We start from the raw sequence: 21939 nt of genomic DNA, 5'->3' as shown, positions 1-21939 counted from the left end.
CCAATAGGAATAATAAAATTACTACTTTACAAGCTGATTGATTAAGCTTAACTGATTTCGAAATGTACGTTTATATTGCACAGACGTAATGCTATTAAATCTGATTTCTCAATAATTAAACATTTAATCACCTCGTAATCTCAATCATACATAACACTTCAACACTAAAATTTTATATAATACATACCCAAAACTCACTTCACATACAGAAATGTGGTTATTTCATAATAAAATGTATATTTAACCAGAGATATCTCTCAAAATTTACACAATTTAAAAATTTCAACAATAAAAAAAATGCAATATTATAAAATAAATTACATGATGCAAATAATATTAATAATAACAAACTGTTAAACTCATTGATTGTTAATCAATTAGATTGTTTTAAATTTACAATTTATCTTTTTTTAGAAATTAAATTCAAAATTAGTAAATTAATAACAAAGTTAAAAATACGTAATTTTTAGTACAAATATTTTGAGTAAATTCAGGTTAAAAAAAAATCAGGTTAACAGAAACAAGAAACCCTAACTATCGTAAATGCAATATTATCCTAGATTTACATGCATCATCTTCGTATCTATTACCTTACGTAAGTAAACATAAATTATAACATTTTTCTACTTTAAAGTTATAAAAACAAATACCATCACTTTGTCATTTTTATTTGTGATGTTTAGAGTGTATTTTAATAGATATTTTTCTTTATTTCGACGTACGTTGTACAACTTAATAAAAAATGTTACCAATATTTTTTTTTTTGTGTTTTGAAATTGTAAATCGTACAGGTCAATGTAAAATCTATATAAATGGCTACTGATGTACAAATTTTAAGGCAGTTTGTATAATGATCGAGCCTGTCTAATGATTCTTAATTTCTTAAAGTGTACGTTCATTACAAGCTGCTTCCCCAAACCAAGACAAAGATTTAGCCATTTACGTTATAAGAAGGTCACTGAATCAACAATTACCCTCAAGAGAATTTCTTGCACGTTGTTTAGTTATTAACCAGTTGATTCTATTTTTAAATCAGGAATAGAATTCCATTAGCTCTCCAAAGGCAATCCAAACCGGCAACAGAAAATTGGTCCTTTACAAGGACCACCCAGTTAATTCTACCCTTCTTCCGGCGTCCCTAGAATTATTTAACTCTATTAATTTGTTGCAAAAAATGTTGGATATCAGTCTGTTGTCATACTATTTATTTTTTTCAGGGATCCTAACTAGCTCTGAAATGTCAAATAATATAATTTAAGCCTCCGCGTCTCTCTAGCTTAGTGACTAGGCTTGAGATAACCCTAATCACTACGTTACGTAAAATGCATTTGTAAAATATAACTGAACCTTCTCTACGAAATTATTTATTCAGAAACCCACACCACTGCGCTGTATAAAAGTTTGGTATAACTAGCAGTACACAATATAACCTCATTTTGCTGTTCCAGGAGTTGTATTTTGCTCCTGCACTATATACTAATTACTGACTCACCTATCCCTTTGGATTTATTTACTACTGAGTCTAAAAACGCCAAATCGACCTGATGCACTAAATTTGTGGTCTACGAACTAAATCTATGGTCTTTCTTAGCCTATCTCTATGAAAAAAAAATAATAATAATAACTTTATCTTTTCAAATATTAACTGACAGCTTCAAATTATTATAATATTCAGACAAACACTTAAACTTGCTTTTTAAATTTGAGGTTCTATCTGAATAACTTACAAAGTCGTTAGAGTACATCAGCATTAAGATATTATTAATATCTTCGTCCGTACGTCTGCATAAAATTACCATATACTGCCACGCAATTAAGGCCTGATTAATCTTTGCCATGCTTTGAACTGGTTTATTCAGTTTTAATAATTATATATTTTTCAGTAAAATACTCAGAGATCATCCGATGATAAAGTAAAATCTGACACATTCGTATCTTCTATTAAATTAGTAAAATTATAATTAACTTACACTAGATCAATTTTACTGTTACCGTTTGCATTAGAAAAGGTATACTCCCCATGGCTATCACTCATGCCCCTATCACTGACCATAAAAAATTATCTTTATTAAATTTAATAATTTTCTTGTTCTTATTCTCGTCAGCAAGCAATTAACAAAAAAAAAAAAATTGCCATCGAATGGCTGTTTAGATTCTCCTATTCTTTAATTGAAATGGCAATTTATAACTGAATAAGAATTTAAATTATCTTCACGATCTTCAAAACATTTCTCCAGGTCTGTTCTACAATTAATTACCACCGACATTAAAGTATACCATGTCTACAATCACATAAAGTTCCCATATCTCACCCTAACAAACTAAGATAGGACAAATTTAGTATTTTATAACTTATATTTACAATGTAATATTAAAATTATGGTACTATAAATTATCTAATATTATAGAACAAGTGGCCATTAAATCCAATTTGTTTGATAGAAATCGAGGAATGATAGGTATATTAATTAATAAAAAATAGTATAGCGGCTAGTATCGTTTACATTTGTAATTCGTTTGTGTTTGTTACAAATGTAAACGAATTACATTTACGAATTACAAATTTAAACGATACTAGCCGCTATACTATTATTTATTAATTAATATACCTATCATTCCTCGATTTCTATCAAACAAATTGGATTTAATGGCCACTTGTTCTATAATATTAGATAATTTATAGTACCATAATTTTAATATTACATTGTAAATATAAGTTATAAAATACTAAATTTGTTCTATCTTATTTTGCCGCAATGTTTCACTAATAATATATATTTTGCACCATATTCCTTTACAATTCTTATTTGACAGCTATCTAAGCCATATAGATTTGAGATTCTGTGACAGTTCCAAAAGTAGTACTTACGTTGAAGAATCCCAGTCTTCACCATAAATATTTTATGGTGATATCATCTTAATATTAGTTTAAAAGGAAATCCCGTAACAGTTTTTCATAAAATTTCGAAGTCGCCATCTGTTCCGATATATGTATTGTCTCTTCAGTTTTATAAATATCTGAAGAATTAGAAAATCTACGTTAACCTATTTATCTTTGCTTCAGATGAAACGTTCACAGACTCCTAATACTTTTTTCGTTTGCCTTTAATTCATTTCTTCCTTTTTTACGGTCCTTTTTTTCTACAAAGAGTCTGTTTTTTTTAGCAAAAGTGATTAGATCGCTTCGAAATTAACTTCACGTACGTTAACCTAATTAACTGCAATTGTTCCTCATTTGATATCGCTTCGAAATTAACTTCACATACGTTAACCTAATTAACTGCAATTGTTCCTCATTTGATATCAGTAATTATTTTCGTAGTATTCTCTTCAATTACCACAAGTGTTTGCATTAATCGGTTATTCATTTTTCCTCTTTATTCATTGCTATCTCCGTGAAATTCATATTGCTACTTCACGATTCATTTTCATATTACCATAAAGTAACTAAATTGCTGTTTGCTGTTCAAGATAGGCTAGATTTTTTTACAAATTGCTACAAGCTGATACACAAACACGTTTACAACCAAGTTTTTAGTTAAAAACTAAATGCAAAATCTAAGTGAAAATTATTACAAAAATTATTCATAACAAGTCGAAAATTCAATTATTGTAGTTTATTGTCATGTCAGACTTAATGTTTATTAAGTAGTGGTGAATATTTAAACGTTTTGGGGCTAGTAAAGGACATGCAAATAATTAATAGGTAAGTTTGTTGAAACGTATTTCTTATTGAAGACCAATAATGCATATATATATATATATATATATATATATATATATATATACACGTATATATTTGGCCATGTAAATATTATTAGTATTGAAACTGAGTGGTAATAATGATAAACTTCACTTACATTGAAATTAATCTACTATAATATAGTTATTTACTGTACCTTAGCAATGTCTTTCCAGCAGGAATCTTTATGATAACACATAACTGTTGAATTATTTTCTACATCAGATTTATTTTTACCTTGTGGTGGTATGAAAAACCTGTTGAAATTAAAAAAATACGTTCTAAACAACATAAAAGGAGAAATTCCTAATAACAACATGTTTCCGAAAAATATATAATATGAATAAATTCATAATATAATTTTAGAGCTATTTTAACAAAATACCGAAATTTCATTAAAATCCACGCTCTATTTGACCACTTATAATTTTATTAAATCAAACATCCATTTAAATAAAAAAGATTGTTCTTGAATTTATACGAAGTTGGATGAACGGAAGTTGAACGGAAATCTACGTATTTATTTTACTGCTAATTTATTTTATAGCACGAACAATAAGCAACATCTCTTTCTGATGCAATTCACCTTTGCTAATGATATAATGAAATAAAAAAAAGTATATGAGAGTCAAGTTCAGTCAGATACGTTATCCAAATTTTATGAAATTTTACAGTATAATTCCTTGCTATTTGGCTATTCCTTGTTATAAATACAAAATGTTTCATTATGACCTCATTCAGCGGGAAACTGAAATCCGGGCGAAATTTTTCGCTAGCCATAACTCTATAACATAGCGTTTTTGAACGTATATTTTTATGACTTTTTTTAAGTCAAACTCTAGAATCAATAGCCATATTATATCCCAGTCATTTCATACTTTGTTCACAACAGACACTACCTTCTGCTCAATGAACAAAATGTATCACAGCCAAAAAATACCAGTAAAGATGTGGATATGAAATAAGAAATTAATTAACCCAATCTGTACGAGATATATTACATAAACTGCTCTATTTTAGTAGAAAGACTCTACCAATACCTTGAAAATCATATTCTTAGCTAATAATAATAATTTCGCTGCTTGCGGTGGGAGTCGTGACCGTGATCTGTTTGCCGACGCTGGACGGAGTGCGGACAGGGCGTGCCCATCCCTCTTCTCGATTGTTTGAGAGTGGGCTGCTGAGAGCTTGCTCTGTCGATGTCTAGCGCCGTCTAGTGTGAGTCAGTCACTTAGGCCTTTAGCAGGGATTGTCCCATGAATAAGGGTATCGGAGCCCTTACTGCTACGTGTGAGCCATGGGATGTCGGTAGCGAGAGTCGGTACCCCGGCGGCTAGCCTTATTACAAAAGGCATTACATAACATGCAACTTGAACAATCATCAAACGTGGCAGAGGGTTCACGTAAACACCCTCGTTTATAACCAGCCGTTTTACCTGAGGCGAAACGGAGAAAGAGTGCTGAGTCAAGACGACTAGAAATTGAAGTTAACATTGTGCAAAGAGATTTTTATAAGAGTAATGTATCAAAATCGAAGTATTTGGTAATCACAAAAGAATATGAAAATTTTTCGAGGGTAAGCCCTTATCTCATTGCTGGAGAAATAACAAAATGTGCTGGAGGCCCAGTTAAAGAAATTACGAAAACTTATAATGGACTTCATGTGGAGACTACGAATGATGCAGTCACAGAAGATCCTAGGGCTCAAGAATAATGAATATTTTGCTGTTCGTGTCGATCCGCACGGCACATTCAACACCTCAAAGTGTGTTGCGGTCTGTCGGGATCTTCTGAACTGCACAGAGCAGGAAATAGTTGAGGAATTTACGCCACAAGGAGTGATAGAGTGCCGCAGATTGAACTTGTGAAGGAATGGAGAGGTTCTATCTTCTGCCTCTCATGACCACAATTTTAACCGACCAACTCTGCCGGAGAACGTTCGTGCAGGAATTCACCGTTTGGACATTTGTCCCACAACATATGAGATGCTTCAAGTACCAACGATTTGTCCAAACCGCTCCCAGATCCGAGAGACCGCAAATATGCGTGTGCGGTAATGAAGATCATGAAGGAGAGCCATGTAAGGAGCCTCCTAAATCTGTAAATTGTAAATGACAGCATTCGTGCAGATCCCGAAACTGTCCTGTCTGCAAAGAAGAAGTAGTTTTGCAGGAAGTAAAAACCCTGCAGAAAATCAGCTACCTTAAAGCTAAGAAGATTGTAAATGCCTGCAAGCCTAGAGCAACAACAACTTATGCTCAGGCTGCGGCTGCTGTTCCTGCTCTTGCTGTCGATGAAAGTCAGCTTATTAGTAAACTTGCGCCCATTTTGGCTACCGTGATTGAAAGAATAACAGAAAACAAAATGAAACCTTTCAGTCGTAAGGAAACCGTAAAGCCAAAGATAACAGTACAGCCTCCTGATGAAATGTCTTCGAAAAACAACAGTGCTCTTGACCAGAAGAAAACGGACGCCAAGCAAGAAGGTTACGTCCGTTTACGTGAAATATTGGATGATAAGTCGAAGAAAGTGACTGCTTCGCAGTCTGTTATGGAGGCACTTCGGTTGCTCCTGCAACCCAGGTGGCCTCTAAATCACAGAGACCACTAAAAACCACAAGGAGGGGAAGTGTCCCCCCAGTCAGGGGGCAGTGACTAGTGCGACTCCTGTATTGTGGGGGGGGGGTCATCCACGTTCCCGCCTCTAAATTGGCGCCTGAACCAGACGCATTTAAGTCGAATTTAAGAAAGTTAAACGTAATTCATAACAGCGGCATAAGATACGTGACAGGCAAATTTCGCACCATTCCGGCGACTAGTCTAATATCGAAAGAAAGAATAATGCCACTACATTATAGAAGAGAGATACTACTGATAAGATATGCGGCAAATATATGGGCTTTTCCTACCCATATAAATAACAAATTTTTTAGCAATCATCCTTTGGCTGCATTAGATGAACATCGTGCTACCTATTCCAGACCAGCCGGAATAAGGTATCACGAATTGACAAGAAAATATGAAATTGCTTTACCAGAGATATTAGCGATTTCTACGAGAGAAATACTGCCGTGGCTTTTGTCAGCGGTAAATACAAGGCTGGATCTCTCTCGGGAAGAAATAAAAAAGAAGCCAGCAGTAATCATCCAACAGGAATTTTTACCAACCGTCAGTAGTTGCGAAGAATACATTAAAAATATACTGATGGTTCTGAAACCGAATATGGTGTTGGATACTTCATATATGTAAATGGAGAAGCCCATTTTTGGAAACTGCCAGATATGGCCAGTGTTTATATGACAGAACTTACCGCCATTCAGCAAGCTCTTCGATACACGAAACACTACTTCGAAGAGAGAGTACTAATATGTTCCGTCTGTCTAAGTGCACTTGTTGCAATTAGGAACAAGAACTTCAAGGATGTCCTAATGGCAAATATCCTGTCCAGTTTGTACGTTTGAAATCAACGAGGACAGAGATGCGTATTTGTATGGACTCTAGGGCGTGCTGGTATTGCAGGAAATGAAAGCGCAGACAAAGCTGCTAGAAAGGCGACAGACTGTGATAACTAAGATGTAATTCCTGTACGGGTGGCAAATGTTAAAAATGGTTTAACACAATAAGAAACAGGTGGAATACTGATTGGAGAAGATTAAATACAAAATTTAACTCGGTTAACCGTTTCCGTTTAAATGGAAAAGTGATGTGAATTTGACTCGCCGAGAAAAAGTGGCTGTGCCCAGACTTAGAATCGGTCACACGCGAATAACAAATTCATGTTTGTTAACCGGCGAAGAAAGACCAATGCGCAGTGTTTGTATTAAAGCCAAGTTTAACATCTTATGGAAAGGTGTACCGTATATGAGGACCTCATAAAGAGGATCCAACTAATATATAATATTGCTGCTGATTTGAATAATGGAATGAAGAAAAAATAGTTGCTTTACTACACGTCAGTGGACTTCTTAAAAGTCTGTAAAAAAAAAAAATTTAAAGCTCTGTTAAAGAATATCTAAGGGTTAGCTTCTATAAATATATACAATGGGAGTCCCGAAGCGTGGGATGTATAGTGACGGGAGATAGCACTCTTGCCTAGGCCGCTCGGAGTCACTTGCATGCAAGAGTAGCGGAATCGGGGTGCATCTAGTGATAGCTTGGGGTACCCTCAAGGGTTGACTGAGAACGCGGGGCCAAGGGTTTCCGCAATGCATGCCTGAAGCCAAGTAGATCAGGACCGGGAAGGACAGCCTCCCCGCCGAGGGGTTCTTTGGCCGTCTTGAACAGGTTATCAGATTGCTATTATGACGCGGTAAAGGACCCCAAAGGGTTACGTCCTACGGGCCTGTTTATAGGGGGAGTCAATTGCCACGGCATTCTAGGGCGTTTGATGTGCTGCTTAATGTATGTTCTGGTCACCCCGAGGGTGCTTAAATAAAAAAGCGAGACAGGTAAAAGGAGAATATGGTATTGTAGAGACTTATCTTCTCCATTTTTATACTTGAGATTTATTTTGTTTTTAATTTTAAGATCGGGTCCCTCCCTTTACACCCCATAAGTGTTTTGGTGTTTTGTGGTTAAATGATCTGGGGCCCTTCACACCCTTACTTATGACGACCCTGATGGTGATATTAACCTCTTTTTAAGAATGTGAAGAGGGCTAATGACCTTAGCAGTTGATGCCTATTAAAACCAAAAAAAAAATAAAAAAAATAATAATAATGTCCAGGACAAATCCAACCCCACATCCATGCAATAACATCTACGTATATGTCCGGGGCGGGCAACGACATGGTACTTTGGTACCTTCACCCTCCGTGTTGCACGTGTTGCGACGCGGAGGGTTGGATTTGGGTTGTTGAATGTCAATTCAACAAGCCAAAGTGCTCAGAAAAGATAAAGGCTGGCTTTCACAGATTAGACGTCCGTCCGTTCATCCCGACTCCATTGTGATACTTTGATGTCAGAGGTATAGACACACAGCGGCTCGTTGCACTAGGAATCCACCTGCCTGCGTCAACTGTCGCAGGAATCGTTCAGCGAGATCTAGAAATTGTCCAATGCATAAAGGAGAGGTAGCAAAACAAAAGATTAAGACCACTCAAAAGGTGAGATACTTAGAAGCGAAGAAAATTGTTAGTAATAGTGCGTCGAAGTTAATGTCATGCACAGCTCTGTCATTTCCTGCATCGTCTTTCAAAGCGAAGGATGTGATTACAGAACTGACACCGGCGTTAGCAAGTATATTTGAACGTATCGTGAACAAAAAACTTAGAAATAGTCCAACCAGAAAAGATAGCCCAAAATGGGAGAAGAAAGCAGCAGCTGTTAAGCAAACGAGTTCGTCTGCTTTGAGAAATGAACCTTCGACCACTTCTAAGACGAAGGACAGTGAATGCAGAAAAGAAAAGAAGCCTGAACCCAAAGTTGAGGTTACAAAAATCCCCATGCCGGAAACCGAGAAGATTCCTACGTGGAAAAAAAAATTAGAAAAGAAGATTTAGGAAAAACAAAAATGGAGCCCCCAAAAACATAGAGACTTTTAAGTGAAAGAGCAAGGATTTCAGCCGCCTCGCAAGCAATAGCGAGGAGTGCATCGAGTCTTGACTCGGTTGCACTACTGACCACAGCATCTGGCCATGTATTATCTGATGCCGGTAGCATGGATCTGCCTTGGTTTACTGCGAACGATTGGATGATTCTAACTCCTCGGTCTCAGATATCTTGGAATTTGACATCGAACCCTTTATGATAATGGATAAGAGAAGTAAAAAAGCATGGCCTAAGGAAAAACCTTGGTGACAGGGCATAAGAAGAAGCTCGTTTTTATGTGTTTTGACGAATTGTAATGAAAGGATGAACATTTTAATTTTTGCGTAGCATGAAGATGTTTTAATATCTTTGACAGAAGTGGTCTGTGAGTTGTTTAAGTGACAATAGCCCTTTACACGCTTGTCATTATATGTTAAACATTTCTTAATATGAGGGATTTTTAAATATTTTGTTAAGGTGTTTTTGAAAGTGTTTATTTGAAGTGAATTTGATTGTTTGACAATGTTTTGTTGGAAATGGTTAATGTTTTTAAGTGGAGTCGAGTTAGAGATTCTGTCGTGTTTGGACGTATTTTTGTACGCTCTGCTAGTATTCTGGTTTTATCGGTTCAACGGTGTTTGTTTTTGATTTGGAGGATTGGCAATTGTCGGTGGAAATTTACTGGAAGCGTCTTTTAAATTTTATGATTTTTGGATAGGAATGACCATTTTATTTAGTGTTTTTTAGTTGATCAACCTTATTGCCTTTGGTAATAAGGTCTATAGTCTGCTGGTTGCAGTAGCAAGTTAGTGGGGGTTGTAGTGTGTCAGTAGATTAATTTGTTTACTGCTCGGGGAATTATCTTTAGTAGATAGTATTGTTACAGCTGTTATCAATTGCAATAGTGGATAGGGAACTATCATAGCTTAGACTGACAAGCGCTGCTTGAAAGTAGTTTTATTAATTACTATAGTAACTGTTAATTTTTTTTTTTTTTTTTTTTTAATTATAATATATTTATTTTTACTTATTTAATTTAATTTTATTTTATTTTTATTAATCACTCAGTGACACATCATGAGAAGACGGGGATCGCTCCCGCTGGAAGCTACAGCCACGCAAAGCACTAGTGCACAAAAGTTACCTCACGTCAAGAAAACTGACGTTAAGGGAAAAAAGAGGGCGAGGCAAGGATCCACAGATGAGGAGGATCCTTTGCCAGAGACATTGGGTAGTCTGGTTCACCAACTAGGACTCACGATGGCGGCACTTAAGCAACATATAGGACCCGGTTTGCCTAAGTATATAGGCACCCATGAAATGGAACTCAAGAAGATTTATGAAGGCTTAAATGGTTTGACCGAGCCGTCGGCGCCTGTGACTTTAATCTCGCAGGCCACACAGACGATGTCCAACTATAGAGAAGATGATATAGAACAAATACTCACAAAAGAGCTAGAGGATGAAGAACTTATTGAGTTACTACATAAGAGATGGCCGAACGTACTTAGGGCTAAATTGAGTATGGTTTCTGAATTGCCCGCTGGAGTAGGAGATACTTGTAGCCTGAGAGATGTTTGCAGAATCCGCGTGAGTGAAGATGACGACACAAGGACCCCCAAATATAAGGCGGGAGATATTATGAGGGATGAGCAAACTGTCTTCGGAGAGGAGACAGAAGTGAAGCGGAGGAAGTATAAAATTTTCTACGACTCTAGCATGGAAGAGAAGAACACTATGCTTACTATACTGAAAGCTCTGAGAAGAATTAAAGGAAATACTAATGAATTAGCAGTTTTGACTCTATATACGGACGGTGCAGACTCTCAGGTTAGGCCTGGGCAAATGCGTATTAAGAAGTCAACCCCTCCTGTGGAGGATAGTAGAACGTTAGTCGTCAAAGCTGCGGGCAAAACATACGCTGAGCTTCTGGGTGCCATGAAGACGGCGGTTGCAAAAGATGATGCTAAAGATGTAATTTCACTGAAAAAAGGAAGAAATGAGGAGGTACTGGTAAGAATACAGGGTTCCAAAAGTGCTGAAGAATTTACCTGTATTCTAAAAAATAAAGTTGCCGACCTAAAAGTGGATCTTAAAACAAGAGCCGGGCGTCGCACTATTGTACATATTAGAGACGTCGAAGGAGACACCACTGAAGAAGAAATCTTAGCGGCTATAACGGCGAGAGTTGGTGATATGGAAGATGGTAGGATCTCTTCAATAAAACCCGGATTCGCGGAGACCAGGAATGTTACGGTGATCACATCCTATAGGGCAGCCTGTAGGATGGTGGAGCAGCGTTTACGTATCGGCTGGGTGAACTGCCGAGCATTCATACGAGAAGATGGTGAAAAATGTTACAGATGCTGGGGTACGGGTCACAGTCGTCAGGATTGTAACGGTCCTGACAGATCTGAATTGTGTTTTAATTGCGGTGGCAGAGGCCACGTTATTGCGAATTGTCAGGAGCCCAAGAAATGTCTGACGTGTAACAGCTATGAGCATAGGACTGGTGCATAGCAATGCGATATTAATAAAAAAAATGATTAGAATATTACAAGCAAATGTAAACAGGAGCACGCTATCACACAGCATGGTATCTAGATTGGTTGTACAGAAGAAAGTTGACATATCGGTTATTACCGAGCCAAATATTTATGAGGCAGCTAGGTCTGGTTGGTATGCAGACACTGAGGGTGACGTAGTAATTAAAGATGTCAGTAATAGAGTGGCAAGTAGATTAAATTTTAGAAGCAAAGGCACAGTGGCGCTAGAAACGTCCAAAACATTGATAATTGGCGTATATATATCTCCCAATGTGGCACTTAGTGAATTCACTAGCACCCTTGATAAGATACAAGAGCTAATTAGTAACACGGATAAGAAGATCATCATGGTAGGAGATTTCAACAGTAGGCTGGTGGCGGCTGGCGGTCGATGTACGAATAAGAGAGGTAAATTATTAACAGACTTGATGGAGACCGTTGGCTGCCATTGCGTTAATGATGAGACGCCTACATTCGAGGCCATGGGACATACCTCTATCCTGGACTTCATCATACTTGACAATAGATGGAGGAGTCAGCAGTGGTATTGGGAGGTGATACCGCATGATATAGCTAGCGACCATTATGCCACGATGATATCATTGAACGGTGTCAGTTTTAAGACGAATGAACAACCTTCATTGATTAGATTTTCGGCGTACAAAATAGAAGTAATTACCAATAGAGTGGCTACAAGACTAGAGGCGGCTGAACATCTTACGCCAGATACTTTGACCAATATTGTTATGCAAGAGATGGATAGAGAATCGCGCAATTGCCTAAGGAAACACACGGTCTATTGGTGGACAGGTGAAATAGCGCACCTTAGACAGACGCTACAAACCAGGAGACGTGTAATGCAAAGGCTCAGACCCGCGGGTGACTCGATATATCAGGAGGCAGTTAGCAACTATAAAGAGGCTAGAACAGCTCTCAATAAAGCTATAAAAAAAGAGAAGAGAATACACTGGTCGAGGTTGTGTGCTGAACTAGACAGTGACCCATGGGGCATGGCTTTTAAAATTGTTACAAAGAGGTTTGGCAGAAGGCTTCCGATACTCTCCAAGGATTGGGCTGAAACACAAGTATCTAGTCTTTTCCCGCATATAACTGTTGAGGAGCGCAACCCCACTGAATGCGATAGCAGAAGATTTGCCTTATGCGAGTTGCAATGTGCTGGCAGCATGCTTGCGACTAAGAATAGCCCCGGACCGGACCAAATACCAGCTGCATTAATTAAGAATCTCATCAAGAAAGCACCTTGGGAGATACTCGAGGTGGCCAGCTACGGCCTGATTCGCAAGACTTTCCCGGAGTGTTGGAAGGAGGCAAAAGTTGTGTTTTTGCCTAAAGGCACAAATGATACAGGACAATTGACATATAGACCGTTGAGCCTCCTCAACACGATGGGAAAAGTGGTTTAAAAAATGTTGGCTGGCCGTATAGTGCAGGAGGTGGAAGATGGTGCGAAAATAAGTGCTAATCAGTTTGGTTTTTGGAAAGGCAGGTCAACAGTTCAGGCAATTAGTAAGGTGATTAGTTGGGCTAACGAAACTAGAAGAGGTACTTGGCGGACAAGAAACATTCCTTTGCTTGTCTCTTTAGACGTGAAGAATGCTTTCGGGTCGATTCCATGGAAACATATTAATGCGACCATGGTTGAAAAGGGAATTAGCCCGTACTTGAGAAGGCAAGTAGAGGAATACCTCAAAAGTCGCAGCTGTAAAGTCAAGGCGCAAGAGCAAGAGATATCCTTTAGTATGAGCGCCGGAGTACCGCAAGGCTCAGTCCTTGGACCACTTTTATGGGTCATTGCCTTTGATGGTGTGCTTCGGCTAACATTTCCTGAGGGTGTACAAATTATAGCATACGCAGATGATCTGGCAATCCTTGTGCAGGCCAGAACGATCGATGAAGTTAAAAACAAGGCAAACGCTGCATTAGAGACAGTTGGTAGATGGCTCATTGATAGGGGATTGCAGCTTTCGATTGAAAAATGTAAATACATTAAATTCACTGGAAAACGTGTATTGCAGCCAGTAGATATATGAATTTGAGACTATAATATTGAGAAAGTAACAGTATTAAAATATCTTGGAATCATCTTACAGAAAAACTGCAGATTTACTGAGCAGGTACTAAGTGTCTGTCAGAGTGCGGAGAAACTGACTAAATGCCTAAATATAATTTTGTCAAAGCAGAGCGCTCCTCGGGCATCAAAAAGAAGAGTATTAGCGACAACCGTAGTGTCAACAATGATGTATGCCGTGCCAGCATGGAGTTGTGCTCTCACTATTAGCAGAAATAGAGACAGGTTAAAGAGAGCACACAGGGGGATACTACTGGGAGTAGTATCTGCCTATAGAACTGTTTCTTACGAGGCCCTCTGTGTGCTCTCGGGAATGTTACCGATTGACCTTATCGCCAGATATAGAACCGACAGGTTTTTAGGGAGAGCAGAAAATGAAGTCAGGGAAAACATAGATAGAATCTGGCAGGAGAGATGGGCGGAGGCTGGAGTGACTGGATGGACAAGAACCTTAATTCCAGAATTAACAGGATGGATAAACAGGCGGCATGGAGAAACTGACTATTGGATCACCCAGTTCCTGACGGGACATGGGTGTTTCAATGGTTATCTCCATAAGGTCGGAAGAAGGAATGAACCCACGTGCATGTACTGCGAACAGGACGATGATTCTGAGCATACGTTTTTTGTATGTAATAAATGGATAAGACTAAGACATGACGCAGGTATTCATGGAAAAACGCCGAAGGAAACCATGAATTTCATGCTCAGCAGTAAGGAGAACTGGAGGAAGGTCGCTGATTATATAAAGACAGTACTAAAACAGAAGAATGAAGATGAAAGAAGTATGGGTTTCTAGTATGTTAGGTTGGGTGGACAGCCTCAGCGGTGAGAGCCAGCATGCTTAGGTGAGATGGTTTCAATGATCCGCTGAGGACTCCTTAGGGTGTGCTGTACGGACAAGAGAATATTATGAAAGTTCCGGGGATCACATCATGACTTGTAGGTATGATGTGGTTCCATAGAGGACATAATAGAGAATAAAAAATCTCAAAAGAGCCACCGGTAGGCCTGACCTGCCATGCCGGTACATAGCCGGTAGGCGGGGAGGGCCTATTAGAGTAACGGACACTCCCCTGGGTGGCGTAATACCATCAAGTCGGTCCGGCCCAGGGGAGTAGAGAGAAAAAAATGTTTTTAAGTGGCAAGGACCTTTTACACCCTTCCCACGTGTGTTTCTTTTAGGATTTTATTCGCATGACAAGTCTATTTATTAGATGATCTTTACTGACAAGACTAGTCTACAGACTACGTCGCTACTATTTTGTCAGGGGCGAAAATATTTTCCGTTATTTCTTTTGTTTTTGAAGTGTAAAGGGCTGATGTCCAAAGTAGTCGATGCCCCTGAAACCTTAAAAAAAAAAATAAATAAATAAATAAAACGGATGGTAATAGCTCGTATTTTAAATATCATATTATATTACAAATTCTCATATTACTATGTTTTCTTCTCAGCTACTATATACTTTCAAGATGTAATACTTTTTTTTTTACAATTGAGCTTTACAAATAAATGTCATTTTAAGTAACAGGTATAATTAAAAAATGTATTTACTTTTAGCTTTACAGTATTGTAAATTATGTTATATAATGATTAATATTTTTTTATAATGCTGACCTATTTTTTTTTACTTTTCTCGTCGACATTTTCATAATACAGCCAACTTCTGCAAACACCAGTGATGCATATATTTTTTAGTATTATTGAAAATGGTTCAGTAATTTACATAGTGTATTATTATTATTACTATTACGTATAATATTTTAGTTTATAAACAACTTTTAATTATTTAGATAAGTTAGTTATTAAGTTAGTTAGATAAGTATAGATTAAGTTAGTTAGATAAGTTATTTGAAGTTAGTTAATAGGGATTGAACTAGTCCTTTTCAGTATGAATAAATGAAAAACAAAATTTTTATTTAAACGTAATTAGAAAATCTACTTTTCCGCCACAATATTCAAGAATGATTAATCAGTTTTAATTTTTTTGTTTTATTTCATTGTTGCTCGACTGTCGCCGTTATATTCATGTTTTTAGGGTGCGATTGGCTAGTATGAATTCAGCAAAACTTCACGTTAAAAGTCACGTAAAATTATCTTTTATTATGACTCATCTTTTATGTTATGTAAAATTAGTCTTAATTAAATTAATGTAAGTGAACTGTTTTGAAAACGACGGAAGTTACTAGTGTAACATCGAAGGTACAAACGGCAATGTTGCAAATCACTAACTGGATAATTTATTTACATTACGGCGGCAGCCATATCCTATAGCCGCATTTGTAAATGGCAAGGAATATAGTCGAGTAGCGAGTGTGCTGCAATTGCAATTGAAATTTAGTCGCAATTTCGTTTAACTACAAATGAAGTATAGTTTTCATGTACACATCGACAAAATTTCTTGAAAGAGAGTCTCCAGAACTAAAAACTATGTAGGACATATGTCCTACATATTCTACATAAAGGATATATATTTTCAACTTGATGAATGAAAAACAAATTTTTCTAAGATTTTATTTAATTACAGGATTGGATAAGATGGAATAAGATGTTTTTAACTAAACTAGTTTGTAATAATGTTTGTAAACTTTTAAGGATTATTAAAATATATACTTTTCTGAAATACATATTTCAGATATTTATAATAAAATAATACTTTTAATTTCAATTATGACGAACATACATTAATAAAAGGGAAAAAAACAATTATACGTAAAAAATATTTATTTCATTTCATTTTTTTTTTTTTGTGTTTTTTGAGATTAACTGCAGCTGATGCCAGTAAATGAAGATATTTATTCAATTTTGAAATCTTAAGCTGCCTGTCTTAGACGACATAAATAAGATACAATATAACAATATACTGAAAGAAAATGAACGTAGGAATTTTTTTAACAAATTTCTATCCGAAAATACTGCATTTCTTTTATTTTTTATATTAGTAATAAAATAATTCCTGCTATGGCTTTGAACGTTTTATTGAAGCTTTTACTATATGTAAGTGTATGATAATTTAGGTAATTCATTCTAGCATTTGCAATAATATAATGTGGACGTTTTTGGTCATTCGTTAAGGTTTTTTTCTAAAATTTATTTTTTATCATGCGGAGTCAAACACTCAGTATAATCTTTAATTACTGTATATGAATTATACATCGAAGTAACTATCACTTAAAATAGTGGAAGTCATCGTTAATTTTTCTGGTAGTTTTCATCGAACAAGCTTAAAGCATTGAAGCATGTGCGAATTCATAAAAATAGTGTACAGAATGTTGCGATACCTAGTTTTGCTGTTCGCAACACTACAGATACTACTTCTGTGCCCTAACTCTTGTCTTCAAATTATAAACCTGACTGAGCTTCCTCATCATAAATAGGACAGGACTCAATAACAAAAATATCTGGATTTATACTAATATAGTGTTATACGAATTATAGAAACACACAATAATCGTAATTAGAAAAATCTCTGAAGGAAGAATACCTTAGTACTTCGTCTTCTGAACAGACTGAAATTAAAAGTGAACAATATTCCAAAATTTATGAGCATTTTCAAGGTACATCGTGTAAGAGTGAGTATCTTCTAGTACTCAGCGGTTAGAACGAAAAATGTGATATTAATTCATAAATTGGACATTTATGTTGAAATCTGATATAAAATTCAATGTTGCTTATTCACAAATTTTGGGAATTTCCTCTAACATTTTGTGTTTTCAAGTAGTTTCTTGAATGTACGTATTACGTTATTTTATAGTTAAAAATCAGGAAAAGTTTCCTTTCAGTTTAACAATTACATCATTCAAATATATGACTACAATAAAGCCCAAATTTCTGACAATGTTTCCTCATATAAACTCAAAATCTCTGTTTAAAACCTTTGTATTTTAATATAACAAAAATATGTTTTGAAAAAGTGATTATGTTTGTTATGAAAACAAAAAAACAATGAAAGTATATCATTTCTGAGAAAAAGATCCCCTACTCCTAGTGAAACTGGTTATTTATATTTCACACTAGTTTTAAGCTTTAGTCATTACAAATCATTTAAATTTAAAATTAATATTTAAACTACTTTTATCAATATGAGCATAGAAGCTTATTTTGGTTATTACGGTTTAAAATGACACAAAACATTATTATTTCGGTAAATAAAAATAAATGACATTAAAAAAAAATTAATCTATAATTTAAACATACGCACTAGAATATTGAACTCACTAATTTGAACTCTCGTGTGCACTAGAATATTGATTCTAGTGCGCATTATTTATTGTCAATTGAAAATTATATATACAATTTTATTCAACATATTTGTCCTTGACGCAGGAAGCAAAAAAGAAACCTTGAGCGCTACCCGCAAGTTCATATCATTATAATAGAATGACTAATAAAAGAACTAATTAAAAATACAATATTTAACTAAATAAAAATACATGATTTTGGTAGCACGATACAGAAAAAAAAAAATATAATAAAATAGAAAAATTAAGTTAAAAATACATAGAATAAGAATGTAAAATTATTTAAGTGTAGATGGAAATAAAATAAAATAAAATACAATAAATTCACACCCAATAAAACGCACCCTACATTCAAAGTAAAAAAAAGCAATATCTAAAAGAATAAAAATAGAGAATCAACCTCTAAGGATTTATTTAAGGTTTTCAAATATTAAATGGTCAAAAGCATAAATTAATATGGCATTTACTTACGTATAATTATGTATTTTATGCTTTACCATTAATAAGTGATTTTATTTTTAAAGAGATTTTAGCCATTCGTTAAGGGTTTATTTATCATAAATAAAGCATTGTAATAAAAGTATTTATTTAATTTATTAGGTTCAATTTTCCGTTGTGTATTTTTTTTTTCATATCTAATATTTCATTAATACATTCCCACGTTTGCTTAATATTGTTTTTATTTGATTTGAACTTATCAAATCAAATAAAAACAATATTTTAGTTGATTAGTATAATCAACTTTTATTTCTGTATTATATTGTTTAATGTGTTCCTTGTTATAATTTCTTATAATCATCTTTTAGTTTTGTATTAAAAGGTTGTTTTAATTATTTATGGTGCATTTTACCTCTTTCTTTCACACGAGCTACCATGCTCGGAATGACCCATTGTTTTAATGATTTACTTTTATGTGATATTTTAATAATCTGTTTATGTTTATTTAAGAAGTCAGTAAGTTTATTAATAAAACTCGTTACTAATGTACCTATAGTACCAGTGTTATTATTGCATATGTCGTTCCAATTTTCTTTATCTAAACTAGATTTAAGTTCATCATAATTTATTTTATTGATAATATTATCGGTTGTTGTCTTATCTTTTACAAAATTTGTAAGTTTCATATGAAAAGAAGTACAGTAATGGTCAGTGAAGACAGACTTCATGATCGCCCCCATCAGATCACTCTTCTCCGGAACCGCTCTTAAAGAAAATATGGTCGATGCAGCTGGTCAACTGTATTTCGCCATCGAGACTGTTTTGTAATCGGGTAGGTTTGTTTATATATGATTTAAATTCATGTAGTTGCATAATACTAAGAGGTTAATTTATCAGGTAATTGTTATCAAGAATATTCAAATTCGTATTCCTTATTACAATTACGTTATCATCCGTCTTTATATTCTGTAGATAAACATCTAAGCTAATCAGGCAAGAATGTATGTTCTGAGAAGGCGATAAATAAACGCCAATCAGTTTATGGTTCCCGTTATCAATTGTAAAATTAATATCAACTGAATTCGCATTTTCTAACTCTACTTTCATTATCTCGTGTTTAATATTTTTATCGACAAATAAACATATACCGTCACTCTTTGAGAATTTATTATTTTGAATGACTATTTATTACCTTCTAAACTGAAATTAAATTCAATGTCATCATCGATTCAAGTTTCGGTCAATATAATAATTTGAAACTTAACTTTACTATTATTTAAGTAAAACACAAATTCATCACACATTTTTCTTATAATCTTATATTCATATGAATTATATTTAGGTCATATTTATGGTTAAAATATAATTGAGGATTAAAATTTTTAAAAATCATTTACTTCTGTTGTATCGTAGCACTCATACGCTATCAAATCATCTAATTCATTATTAAAAGACAATAAGATAAGTAGTTACACAAACAGATTAAAATTAGTAAAAAGTCTTATGAGAAATGAAAAAAAAAACACAATAGTAATAATAATAAAACAATAAAAATAATAAGAAATTTCTAAAATTACCCAATTCCTGTCGGGCAAAATTAAATACCTGTAATCGCAGTAATCAGTAAAATACAAACAATATTAAACTCTGTTACCCATTAAAAAATTACTACCTACACAATTATAGTGAAACACATAGAAACATAATGAAATATATCCGAATTAACGTACCGACATTGCGATTTGTAAACAAGTTACTTATTTTCTAATCGAGCGATATCATCCTCCTTAGTGAGTATTAGTGAGTATATTCAACACATATTATCAAAAGCAAGGCGTAACTTCGGTTTATTACAATAGACGGCAAGGAGTTTCGTCAATATTAGGACTTGCCTTCTTTATAAATCGGTAGTGAGATGTCACCTAGTACATTCCGAACTTATTTGGAACGTAAAATAAATTATACCTTAATATGGTGGAAGGTATCCATGAAAGATTTTTTCATGGATCAAGATAAAATTTTACTTCGCAGCCGACACTTGCAAGGAAGAGATCCATTGTCAATTGGGCATTTCCAGTCTTACCTCTAGAAGAACTTTTTTTGACCTGGTACACTTTTATCGTCTATTGTATTGCAAATTTGTCCAGGAATCCACTACTAAAATTCGTGTCCCTTGTTCCTTATTAAGAAACCTAAGATTGTTTTTGTACGATCGAAGGTCTGATCTAACATCTAATGAGCGATGTAACGAAGTAAAAACATTCATTGTAATGCTCACAATGAAAGAATTGACTTCTTTCAGTTCAATGAAAATAAATTTAAAAGTAAAATTATAGGAGATAATATGGTCATAAGCAATACGCCTTATCTACGCTTATTCATATTATTTGTGTGTATATATGCATGTGTGCACGCATGTATATGTGTGCGTATATATATATTTTATATATATATATCATCGATATGTGTATGTAAGGTTTGGTGTTACGTGTGTTGATCGTACAATATGCCAAAGCTTAAATAGCAGTTCTATTGTGTAAAATAAAATGAAATAAATAAAAAAATATTATTATTATTATTATTATTATATTTTTTATATATTCACGAGAGAGATCCAGTCATATGTTTACCGCTAGTAAAAGCCATGGCTGTATTTCGCATATAGAAATTACTTATGTTTCTGGTAAAGCAATTTCATATTTTCTCTTCAATTCGTGATACGTTATTCTAGCTGATCTGGAATAGATAGCACGATGTTTATACAATGCAGAAAAAGGGTGATTGTAAAAAATTATGTTATTTATTTGGATAGGGAAGGCCGATTTGTTTGCTCCAAATATTAGCAATAGGATCTCTCTTCTGTATTATAGTGGCATTATTCTGTCTTCCGACATTAGACTAGTCGCCAGACTTATACGGAATACACCTGTAGCGTATCTTATTCTTCTGTTAAGTATTACGTCTAACTTTCGTAAATGAATATTTGTAGCGAATGAATATACTATACATCCGTAGTCAATCTTCGATTGAACCAATGGTTTATACAGCCTCAGCAGTATTTCTTTATCTGAGCCCCAATTGATGGTTGATAAACATTTAATAATGTTTAGGGCATTTTTGCATCTATCACTCAAGTCCTGTATATGTAATTTCCATGTAAGGGATTTATCTCTGAATAGATCTAAAAATCGTACATTATCCTAGTATAGTATACGATGGTCATCGGTGGTAGTTTGCTTGGCATTTCTCCCGCCACCACCCCATTCGGCCACCCTAAATCATAGACCGAATGTCTGTGCCCTAAAAGTGCCACAAATGTGTGTGCCACATATTATAATTTTTTTTTTTTTGTCT

General features: G+C 34.8%; 1 protein-coding gene across 3 annotated transcripts in view; it reads right to left on the bottom strand.

Moving 5' to 3' along the window:
- Positions 1 to 21939, bottom strand: part of LOC142318319 (transmembrane protein 135-like) — a 60946-nt gene that overhangs the window by 23561 nt on the left and 15446 nt on the right. For all 3 annotated transcript variants that reach the window (XM_075354891.1, XM_075354892.1, XM_075354893.1), the window contains one exon: positions 3900 to 3999. In XM_075354891.1, the coding sequence (XP_075211006.1) occupies positions 3900 to 3999 (100 nt within the window). The remainder of the gene's footprint in view (positions 1 to 3899; positions 4000 to 21939) is intronic.

The sequence above is a fragment of the Lycorma delicatula genome, chromosome 1, assembly GCF_047948215.1.
Source record: "Lycorma delicatula isolate Av1 chromosome 1, ASM4794821v1, whole genome shotgun sequence".
Classification (NCBI taxonomy): domain Eukaryota; kingdom Metazoa; phylum Arthropoda; class Insecta; order Hemiptera; family Fulgoridae; genus Lycorma; species Lycorma delicatula.
The sequence above is the reverse complement of the archived record's forward strand: the minus strand, read 5'-3'. Positions and strand labels throughout refer to the sequence as shown.